At 37.9% G+C, this 11,487-nt stretch overlaps 2 protein-coding genes across 3 annotated transcripts; both read right to left on the reverse strand.

The window, feature by feature from the left end:
• Positions 1 to 678: 678 nt before the first annotated feature.
• LOC118809897 (hydroxycarboxylic acid receptor 3-like) lies at positions 679 to 1,755 on the reverse strand. Its single transcript, XM_036573408.1, has one exon. It carries the CDS (start codon positions 1,725 to 1,727, stop codon positions 747 to 749), a length of 981 nt encoding a protein of 326 aa, XP_036429301.1. The 5' UTR covers positions 1,728 to 1,755; the 3' UTR covers positions 679 to 746.
• A 4,050-nt stretch (positions 1,756 to 5,805) lies between these two features.
• LOC118809898 (hydroxycarboxylic acid receptor 3-like) lies at positions 5,806 to 8,980 on the reverse strand. 2 transcript variants are annotated; one of them, XM_036573411.1, is made up of 2 exons: positions 8,917 to 8,980; positions 5,806 to 7,396 (listed from the first exon to the last, which is right to left on the reverse strand). In XM_036573411.1, exon 2 carries the CDS (start codon positions 7,284 to 7,286, stop codon positions 6,306 to 6,308), a length of 981 nt encoding a protein of 326 aa, XP_036429304.1. In that variant the 5' UTR covers positions 7,287 to 7,396; positions 8,917 to 8,980; the 3' UTR covers positions 5,806 to 6,305. The 2 variants fall into 2 exon arrangements, with proteins under 2 accessions (XP_036429304.1, XP_036429305.1); XM_036573412.1 differs by having other exon boundaries at positions 8,941 to 8,962.
• Positions 8,981 to 11,487: the final 2,507 nt, after the last annotated feature.

An 11,487-nucleotide genomic window follows, 5' to 3' on the forward strand; every position in this document is an offset into this window, starting at 1 on the left:
TTTTCCTTCGACTTTCCCCTTCCTGATGCAAGTGGTTTATCTTATATCTAATCTAGTCACACATATATCCTGAAAAATTACTAGCTTGTTTTTAATGTCAGTCTGACTGGAAATTAAAGTCAAAAATAATCTATCTACACAGATAAGCATGGAGCCAATTACACTGTGTGTACTGTAGCTTAACACATTTAAAATCTGTTCAAACAGGAGGGAAGGAATTCAATCCTCGAGCCAAACGTGAAAGAGGAGCATGATGGGTTAAAACTAATTTAATTTAAACCTAATTTAAGTAGGACCTATTTAGCACTTATGCCAAGGCACTTACGCCTAGATTTAAAAGCGTGCATTAGCCATTTGTTGTTTCGGGACAGCTGCAAAACAGCACTACTGTGTTTTATTTACCACTTTACAAACATCAGAATGCTATAACCAAGATATTTATGTACAGTCCATTTATTTGGCTGCTTTCATGGTAAGAAAACAAAAATGTGGAAAAAATACCACATATTAAACTTTAATTCATGTTAGTTCAACTAAGAGTTAGTGGATTTTTTAAAAGTTGAGTTTTAAAATGTTATGGAAATGTTTATATATATCTCATTTTTTCTATTATCAACAATATTTTCTTGATTCAACTTCAAGTTACTGCCAAGTTTTATGGAGTGAAGTTGTAATTGAACATTAAAGCAAATATCTGAGGCCAGTTCTGATGGCACTGTAGTCTTCTTTCTGGAGAATTCACCTCCTCAGCTATCACGTGTGCTCACTGTTGTGCCATGGTGACTGAGCTGTAGCTCCACCAGTCCAAACCAATTGATGGCTCTCTTTACCTCATTCCTAAACATGGAGCTAGAGAAGCAGTAGATGAGAGGATCCAGGGCACTGTTCAGATATGTGAACCCGATGGACAGGCCGAACAGTTCACTACATAGTCTGTAAGCACGGCAGTATTCATTCCCCAGTTTCTTTAGATAGAGTACAGTTAGTCCTGTGGCAATGCTAGGAAAGAAGCAGGTGAGGAAAACCCCAGCAATTACCAGGACAGTGCATATAGCCCGCTTCACCTTCTTCTTGTTCATCTGTCGATGGCGTAGGCTGCAGATGATTCGAACAGAGCAAAAAACTAAGACCACCAGTAGAAGGAAGAACTCACCAATATACACCATGAAGTGGAGCCAAATGCCCAATGGTGGCTGCTTGTAGGACCTGAAACTCCGACAGATAGAGACATTGTTTTTCTTGCTTAGGAGACTGTTTGTCAGCAGCAGAGGGAACCGCAGTGAGACCACCACAGCCCAGATGAAGCATGCAATCCCTGCAGCCTGCTGTGAACTGATGAAGTTCACTGTATGGTGTGGATGGACTACTTTAAAGTATCGATCCACAGCCACAGCAGTCATGAAGCCGATACTCGCTGACCGATTGACCGCAAGCATGAAGAGGTTAATCCGACACCAAGCATCACCAAACACCCAGTCTTCCCCTTTCTGAAGGTAGATAATTCGGAAAGGTAAGCTCACCAGAAGCAGAAAGTCAGCCAAGACCAAGTTCAAGAGAAACACAACATTGGGTGTCCAGGACTGAAGGTGGCGGCAGAAGACCCACAGTGCCATGAGGTTCCCTGGCAGGCCCAGCAGGAGCTCGACGATGAGCACAGGATGCAGGATGGAGGCCACCAGAATTTGAGGTGACAGGCCACAGTGAGTATTGTTATTACTGGATGACATTTCCACAATTATAAGTGGCTCAACAGAATGTATTCCTCTTCCTCTTTTCTGTTGAAATTCTTTGAACTGAAAGTGGCTCAACTGACTGTGTATCATCGTCTCTGCAGTTGGCTCATGTTATGCATGTTATCTGTACCACGAAAAAGCTATGATACCATCAATAGCTGCACAACCATGTTCTGCATATCTGTATGTGGAATCTGATCTTTCTGCCTGCCATCATACCACACCTCCTGTCCTAGTTATCTAATTCAGTTTCCTCAGGCACGTTCTGCTATTCAAACTATATTTGACTGCGAGTCTTAATTCAACATAGAAACATAATGTAACATGTGAGGTTTATTCCTGTTTATCCGTTTGTTTGTTCATGTTAATAACCTAAAGAAAAGAAAAACTCAGACAACCAAAACAAGCCACTTGTTATGAGATAAACAGCCGTAACTTATGAGCGATGAACAGTTGAATTAGTGAATTAAGTCTCCCTAGCTTGCATATCATCAGCACCTCTGGGGGAACCGCAGCAGAGAGATCACTCTTAAACTGTTTTCCTCTTCTCTGATGGCTTGATGACGACAGCAGAGCAGAAAGCCTTTGCCAGCTCTTTGGCATTCTAATGAAACCAAGAACAGACCTCAAGCCAAAACTCTGTTCCTCTGTTTCTCTGTCTGAAAGCCTCTGTTGGACTATCAGCTACATTTAGCATGCAGTTAACAAAACAAAACAAAACCCTACAAACATCTCATACCATATATTCTTGACTTTAATTAATTAATTGAATTAATAAAAAAGTAACTGTGTGTTTAGGGACAGGTCTTCTGGTTTTGTTTGTAAATAGAAGACAAAGAACAGTATATTATGGGTTTCTCTGTTTTGCGCGCATTGATCTCAGTTGAGAATGCGGTTTTGAGAGGAAACACGGAAGTAATCCTGGAGTAATAGTTTATACTAAAAATACATTTTAGGCCAATACTTTCTAACAAAATTAGCACAAAACCACGTCTCAGATATCAAGCAATGCATTCATAACCATTTTGTTTAATAACTTAACGGGATGAAGCTTTTAGAGCCATTAAATGCTTCGGACGTCTGGTTCCTAGTACTATAATGCTGAACAATTCTGAGCAATTCTCTAGAAAGGTGCATCACACCGAACGACTCTGAATGATTAAGTAATTTAGCAAAAGCGGTGGAGTTCCCCTTTTAGGTGTTTTACTGAATGTATCATTTATATGCACAGATTACTGAAGAGCAACGTAGATGCAACCCTCTACATGGATGCAAGCAGTGTTTTATTTGAAGTACAGCTTCAAATACGATGTATATGATGCTAAATTACAGCAGGCTGTGCCTAAAAAGTGAAAAAAAAAAGTTCAAAACCATATAAATTGAATCAAATGTCATTTCCTGCCATGTTTTAAATTGAAATTTAACAGCAAATTAGTGCAGATTGTCCACGTAACCCGTGTTACTTGTACATTAAGCTTCCTTCGAACATATAATGACAAATTCCTTAGAAATGGGTCAGTGAGCTTATTATGGCACACAGTGTAAAGTTGGAACGTCAGCTTTATCTTTAATTATAAAAAAAAGAACCAATAAATTCTTAAATTTTACTGACTGTCTATATTTGAAAGAAAATGAACCATTTTTTTTTCCTGGAGTAGATGTAGCATGTTCAGCCATGACACTGTGCCATTGAAACTCTTCTTGTAAACAATTACTAACGTTAAAAAAAAACAAAAAACAGAAATCGCAGTTTGTATATGATAATTCATTAACAAGACAACTGAAATGCTGTGCATTTAAACCACTATCTTGGGTGTTTGAGTGTTTAATTTTAAGTAATAGCCCAAACTGTCCAGACTGCTACAGGTCATGTTACTTCTGATTTTAGCCGCTACCTCAGAGAAGCTTTCTCTTTAAAAGAGAAGTAGCATATCTGAATATTGAGCAACAATGTCATACACAGTGACATATATCCTGAAAAATGAATAAATTGTACTTAATGTCCGTCTGACTGGAAATGAAAGTCAAAATGATCTGTCTACACAGATAAGCATGGAACAAGTTGCACTGTGTTTATTGTAGCTGAACACTTTTAAAATCCATTCAAACAGGATGCAAGGAATTCTAGAGCCAGTCCTCAAGCCAAATGTGAATGAGGGGCATGATGGGCTAAAACAATGTAATTTAAGTAGGACAATACCAAACCCATTTAGCACTTATGCCAAGGCACTTACCCCTATATTAAAAAGATTGCATTAGCCATTTGTCAGTTGTTTGGGACAGCTGAAAGACAGCACTGCTTTCTTTATTTACAATTTTACAAATGTCAGAATGCCATAAACAAGATACTTACATACTGTCTTTATTTGACTGCTTTAATGGCAAGAAAACAATTGCAACTCTTTGGAAATCTGGCATACTTTCATTGTTTTTATGGTAACACTTTCTATGAATGTCGCATTTGTAAGCATCTATAAACACATTTATAACATGTTATAATGTATTCATAAGGCATTATAAACATGGTTATAAGTATTTATAAAAAAAGAATTACACTGAATTACACTTTATAGCCATGTTTATTATACATTATGAATTGTTTATATAATGCATTATAAGTAGTGCTAATAACATGTTATAATGTCAGTGCCAAAGAAGTCAGTCCCAGCTTGGAGAGCATAAAGTAAAGACAAATACCAAGCTAACGGTGGTGTACATTACCTTTCCCACATTGGGTAAAACACTGATGGCAGCACTAGTTTAAACTCTGACATTTGAAGCCTGTAATGAGCTTTATTGTTTATGTTTTAGTGTTTCAGTAAATCCTTCAGTAAATACTTCAACTTGAAGCCTCACTCTTAACACTGGAGGAGGCTTTAGTACAGTAGGCTTCACTTTACTTAGAGCGGACAAATATGACTTATGAGCTGTTATAATTTGTTATGATCAGTACTTATAATGTATTATGTTATTATTATGTTATTATTATGTTATTATGTTAATTATTATGTTAACAATTCATAATGCATAATAAACATGGCTATAACGTATAATGCATTTTTATAAATATGTATAGCTATGTTTATAATGTCTTATAAATGCATTATAACATGTTGTGAATGTGTTTATAGATGCTTACAAAGGTGACATTCATAGAAAGTGTTACCGTTTTTATTAACTGTAACATTTCTTAAGCAGAAGTTTTATGAATTGTAAGTTTTATGAAATGTAAGTTATAATGTTGCACACGATGGGCCAGATTCATAAAATGCAGTGCCAGTTTACCATGACGTTAAGAGCAAATAGCGTAACACCTTTACTTATTTGTAATTGAGGATTACTGGTGTGTTTTACCACTGGTGTGATGTAAGGTGTGGCCAAGTGTTTCCTTAATTTAAATATAGCAGTACCAATTCAGAACACTACACAATCCAACAATAAATAGCAACTGAACCACTCTGGTGGTATTTTTCCCTGGTATTTTTTTCTTTGAGGAGGAAGACAGGCTCGAGCAGGTTTTCAGATTGTTAAGGTTTAACTGGATCTGTACTTAACAGCCTCTTCTTCCTGGGCCCAACTGTTTGGTGAATCTCCTTCCTGTGTATGGAAAGTAGCTTTAACTTCAAAACTGAGTAAACTCTCATGTTGAGATTCTAATGAAATGTTCAAATTGATTTCCATGCAGTTTTAGCTTTTAATCCAATTTTTCAATTTACAATGGATTTTACAAAGGAATTCAATTTACACGTGTCAAAATGATATTTGTACAACTGAATCTTTCTAGTTAAAACCAAAATGTAATACTGTAATATGTAATATGTAATAATTACATTCCTACTATCAAGAATTAAAAATTTCTTAGCTGAACTTTAAATTTCACATGTGAAAATCGAATTTCTGAGATCAAGAAAAATATGAAATGAACGATAATACAATTTGGATTGTGGAAGTAATTATAATTCCAGTATTTCAGTTTCATTTTTAACTGTGTGGGGAAAAAAATTCCACAATAAACTTTAATTCATGCTAGTTCAACTAAAATTTGCAGAGTTTTTTAAAAATTCAATTTTAAAATGTAATGAAAATGTTTATACATATTATTTTTTTCTAGTATCAACAGTATTAAAAGTTAAAGAATTTATGCCAACAATTTACTATCATTGGCCAGCATTTCGTCCTTTAAAATTTGTAGCTCTGTTTATGAAAATTTAGTTTTTCTATGTTTCTTTGTTTTTGTTTCTTTCATTATACCCATTTTGGCAGCGAACTGGAGCTTCACTTGGTCTTTAATATGCTTGACCCCTTGACCTGTGGAGTTTGAATGGCTCTTGCCTAGGACACTGGTGAAAATACCACTGCGTTAAAAACACACCATTGTGCTTATCACCACCACTGTGACTTCATGAATAGCTCTTAATTACTGTGCCACACGTTGTATGTGGCATAGCGCTGTTACCACTTAGTTTTATGAATCAGGCCAAAGCATTTTAAATGCATTATAATTGAAAAATAAAGCATGTGAAATATCAGTTCTGATGGCACTGTAGTCTTCTTTCTGGAGAATTCACCTCCTCAGCCATCACGTGTGCTCCTGTTGTGCCATGGTGACTGAGCTGTAGCTCCACCAGTCCCAAACCAATTGATGGCTCTCTTTACCTCATTCCTAAACATGGAGCTAGAGAAGCAGTAGATGAGAGGATCCAGGGCACTGTTCAGGTATGTGAACCCAATGGAAAGGCTAAACAGTTCACTAAATAGTCTGTAAGCACGGCAGTATTCATTCCCCAGATTCTTTAGACAGAGTGCAGTTAGTCCTGTGGCAATGCTAGGAAAGAAGCAGGTGATGAAAACCCCAACAATTACCAGGACAGTGCGAGTAGCCCGTCTCACTTTCTTCTTGTCTATGTGGTGACGGCGTAGAGTGCAGGGGATTCGAATGGAGCAAAAAATGAACAGCACTAGTGGGAGAAAGAACTCGCCAATATACATCGTGTAGTGGATCCAGATGCCTGTTGATGGGTTCTCGTAGTTGTTAAAGCTCCGACAGAGAGAGACATCGTTGTTCTCCTTCCACAGGAGATCGCTAGACAGCAGGAGAGGGATCCGCAGTGAGATCACCACAGCCCAGATGAAGCAAGCAATCCCTGCAGATTGCTGTGAACCGATGAAGTTCACTTTACAGTGTGGATGGACTACTTTAAAGTATCGATCCACAGCCACAGCAGTCATGAAGCCAATACTCGCTGACCGATTGACTGCAAGCATGAAGAGGTTAATCCGACACCAAGCATCACCAAACATCCAGTTTTCATCTCGGACAAAGTAGTCAATGCGGAAAGGTAAGCTCACCAGGAGCAAGAAATCAGCCAGGACCAGATTTAAGAGAAACACAGTGTGCAGCCTCCAGTACTGAAGGTGGCGGATGAAGATCCACACTGCCATCACATTTCCTGGCAGGCCCAGCAGGAGCTCGACGATGAGCACAGGAGGAAGGACAGAGGCCACCAGGTGTTGAATAGATTGGCCACAATGATGAGTGTTATTGGTTTGCATGGTATTGTGGTGTTTCAAAAGCTGAAGCTGATGCCTTCAGAAAGACTGCATTTGGTGGTAAACATGAACCTGTATCTGGCTTCTTCTTTTACAGCACAGATTCAATTGAGCTGTCAAAACACAAAAGGCAAAAGTTGTTTGAGAAAGAGAACTGTGACAGACAGTATTGTGGTCCTCTCTGCACTATGGCATTATGCATGCACAAAAGTGCCACAATAGAAAGAACTGAAGTAACTAAAGTTGTCTAACTCAGTGGTTCTCAAGCCAATTTTAAAGGCCCCTTTAAAATACAGCTAAAGTTATAATTGAAAACATGTAAGAATATTCTGTGGTGTTCCACTATTGGTTCGTTAAGCCATGCATATTTGGTGTCAGAATTGGGATTGCGACCCCAGTGGACTACAGAGAAGACAACAGCACCCTGACAAAGACCGGCAGTACTCATGGTTTGGTCATGGACATGCAGAGTCTCCAGGGAAACCACCACAAGCGCAGTGAGAGAGACTTCACTCTACAGATAGTTGTGACTGTGTAGACATTATGTGGGCAGCAGGGTTGGTCATGTCATTCTGTGCAGGGTGCTTGGTTAGTTGGCAGTGTTAGTGCCTACCATGTACTGGAGATGTGTGGCTGTTGCTGACCTGCCTGCTTCTTGCCCGCTTCCGCTAGCACTGGGTGGAGGTGCTTTAAAGCTGCTTGTTCAATAAAAGAGCCTTTCCTGAAAGCACTATGTTTCCTGTGTCTCCTTCTTTGCCAGACATCATAAATGTATGTTGTATAATAAATTGTTAAATATTTTTGTATTATTGTTATACCTTAGAAACCATAAAAATGGTATAGGAGAATCTCTAAACTCAACCACTCATTAAGAAAGTGAAGATCTGTGGATATGCATAATTATGCAAATTGTAAACACCGCTGACTTCCTCGTTTCTAAACCCCGCCCCTTCCTTCCACTCCACTGCACACTAATATGTCGGCATTGAAAATATTGTCATTCTAGCTTAGAGAGACAGTAGACTAGCTTGAGAACCAGTGGGTTAGATAGCATTAGTTATTATCTCATGTGGATCTAAAGTGATTACACTTATAACCAAGTTATACTGATAAGGTTGAACAATACTGCTGCAATAAAGTGACCAAACATTTCATATATGGCTAATGCAGACTAATCAAAAGAAAAAAAAAATGAATATAAATCACCTCTAAATATTTTTCAATGTTTTAAATCAAACTCATGAAATGAATGCTTTGTTTGATATTAATAAAAGAAGCCGTCTATCATGAAGGGAATATATTCATTACTGACATCAGTTAAACAACCTTTTCAGCATGATGATAAAACAACAAAACCATTTGCTCAGTCACACTTCATATGCTAAAGATGCACGTCCTACTTCCTTATGCTGTTATCTCAAACATTTTTAATAGTAGTCATGAATTAATAAGGTAATTTATGTGGAAAAAGAAAACTTATCATATTTGGACACACAGAAAAAGCACAAACATGTTGACAGTATGCAGATTAAGTTCAAGAACATGTTCCAAACCTAGATAAAATTTTCACATACAGCCAAGCAGACTTATCTATCATGTATCATGAGTTTTTCTTCTCATTTCTTTAACTTACCGGAGTAGAATGCTTGTTATTTACCTGAATTGTCCAGAGTTTGTGTAGTCTGACACTAGTTTCCTCAAACAGAGTGAAGATCTCTGTGGGGTGGGGAGGGGTGTAGAGTGATTAGGCAAATTTCCTCTCCTTTTACATCATGACAGAGCCAGTTTAAGGGGAGCCTGACCACTTCTTATTTCTCTCACTATATCAAAAATGACTGCAAAATGCTAAAAGGCACCGGTGAGTGGTTTCCTTAATGAATGCGGGTGAATGGAGCTAAACGGCTAAAAACAAAACTTTAAACATGTTTCTAAAAATAAGTGTGAGATCTTCCTGTGACTTTGGAAAGTAGAATGATGTATTCCATAGAAAACTAATAAAACTTAGCAGTATCTTTCCATGTTGTCTGCAGCAATCAGGTTTTGGGTTCTAGTATTACTGCTACTGAGTGCTGATTGGCGAGCTGATCAGCTCATTGGCTGAGTAAAGCCAGCCTGGTTATTTCTCACTGACATCATGAACGTACACGAGGAACGTTTGAAAGTCGTATAACATGAGCTCGAAGGCTCCAGCAGTAAATATATCAGCAGTGTTAAAACATTCTAGGCTGTTCTGTGCATTTTTCTACATAAAATTCTTAAGCATTTACAAACATTTGCACAAAAGCTCCTTAAAAGCCCTGTCATTTTGCACTCACTCAAAAGTGCCCCTCTAGTGTTTCACGAACCCAGCAGACATTATTGAGTGGCAGTTCCCTTCACTACACATTCTCTGATCATGATAACATCACAGGGAGCAGAGGGGTCATTACAGGTCATGTCTAATTAAAGGACTCAAACAAAACTGTAACAAACCTCAAGCAACGATGGAGCATAGCATTCTCTTCTTCCTAAACTTTTTTGCTCAAGTCTCAGGTTCATGGATTTTCTATCTCTTATTTTCTCTCTCATTTGTCACTATTTAATGTGACTAAGTATAAAGTATTATACACAAATAACAAAAGTGGTGTCTTCAGTTTGATGCATCTCATCCTAGACTGAAAGTTGGCAAAAGCCAACAGATGTTTTCAGAAATGTTCACTTGCAGTCACATTTCATTCATGATAGTCCAGATTATTTCCTTTTAGGCTATGATAGCAAATGAACTAAAACAGCAGCTTACATCATTTTCATTTTGAAATACTGACAATTTTACAATATTTTAGTGGCAGCCGAGTTCATTTGGTGCTTTCTCTTATGATTTTACACATGCAGCATTTTCTTAACCCCTTAAATGGCCAGGACCCGCTGGCAGGCCCAAAGTATTATTACACACTAATATAATCTAAGAATAGCTCAGCCAGTTTGCACTGAAGTCCCTGTAATTATTAAATAATAAGCCTTAGTATGTAGCAAGTCTGGAATTTTAAGAGGTTAAATAAATGGAACAAAATAGAAAAGCCCAGCCCACAAACATTTCTGACTGGACAAGTGGAATGACTTGTCAACAAGGAATCTTGTTAAATGAAACTAACCAATTTTCACATGTGTGACGTACCATTAGAATCACATTCTCAGATAAGATCAAATGACACACTTTTCACTTCACACTTCACTTCACACTTTTTTATCCAGCATGACAAATGAGCAAAAGAAAGGTTTCAGTTGATGTGTCAAAACACAACAGGCAAAACTTGTTTGCAGAAGAAAATTCTGACACGCAGTGTTGTAGTCCTCTGTGCACTGCAGCATTATGCATGCACGAAAGTCTCACAATAGACAGAACTGAAGTAACTAAAGTTGTCTAACCCAGTGGCTCTCAAATCAGTTTTCAAGGCCCCTTTAAAGTACAACTAAAGTTATACTTTAAAACATGAAAAAATAATCTGTGGTAATCTATTGGTTTGTTAAGCCATGCATATTTGGTGTCAGAAGTGGGATCACGCCCCCAGTGGACTGGAGGGAAATGACGATACTTTGAACTCAAAGCTTACAAGGATGAGCCCAGCAAAAGATTGCAGAGGAATGTGCAGAGAAGACAACAGCAGCGTGACGAAAACTGGCAGCGAAACCCGGCAGAGGATGTTGAAAGAGGCGGCAGTGAGGGCTTCTAGATGAGGGCCAGCAAAGATATCTGGAGAAGCACTACGTTATCCCACATTTCCTTCTTTGCCAGACATCACAAATCTTTGTTGAATAATAAATTGTTAAATATTTATTGTTATACCCAAGAAACTATTAAAATGGCATAGGATCATCCCAAAACCTAAACACTCGTTAAGAAAGTGAAGATCTGTGAATATGCATAATTATGCAAATTGTAAACACCGCTGACATCCTCACCATTACAATATTTTAGTGGCAGCCAAGTTCATTTGGTGCTTTCCTTCCTGATTTTACACATGCAGCATTTTCTTAACCCCTTAAATGGCCTTTAAAAAAGAAGTCCCTGTAGTTACTCAATAATAAGCCTTAGTATGTAACAAGCCTGGAATTTTAAGAGGTTAAATAAATCAAACAAAATAGAAAAGCCCAGCCCACAAATGTTTCTGACTGGACAAGTGGACAGTCCAGTAGTTCTTGTTTAATGAAACTAACCACTTTTCAA

This window comes from Colossoma macropomum, unplaced genomic scaffold, assembly GCF_904425465.1.
Source record: "Colossoma macropomum unplaced genomic scaffold, Colossoma_macropomum, whole genome shotgun sequence".
In the NCBI taxonomy this organism is placed as follows: Eukaryota; Metazoa; Chordata; class Actinopteri; order Characiformes; family Serrasalmidae; genus Colossoma; species Colossoma macropomum.

Bases quoted from the DNA above. Each gene is read 5' to 3' on its own strand.
- LOC118809898 (XM_036573411.1), bottom strand. From the start codon at position 7,286: ATGCAAACCAATAACACTCATCATTGTGGCCAATCTATTCAACACCTG.
- LOC118809897 (XM_036573408.1), bottom strand. From the start codon at position 1,727: ATGTCATCCAGTAATAACAATACTCACTGTGGCCTGTCACCTCAAATT.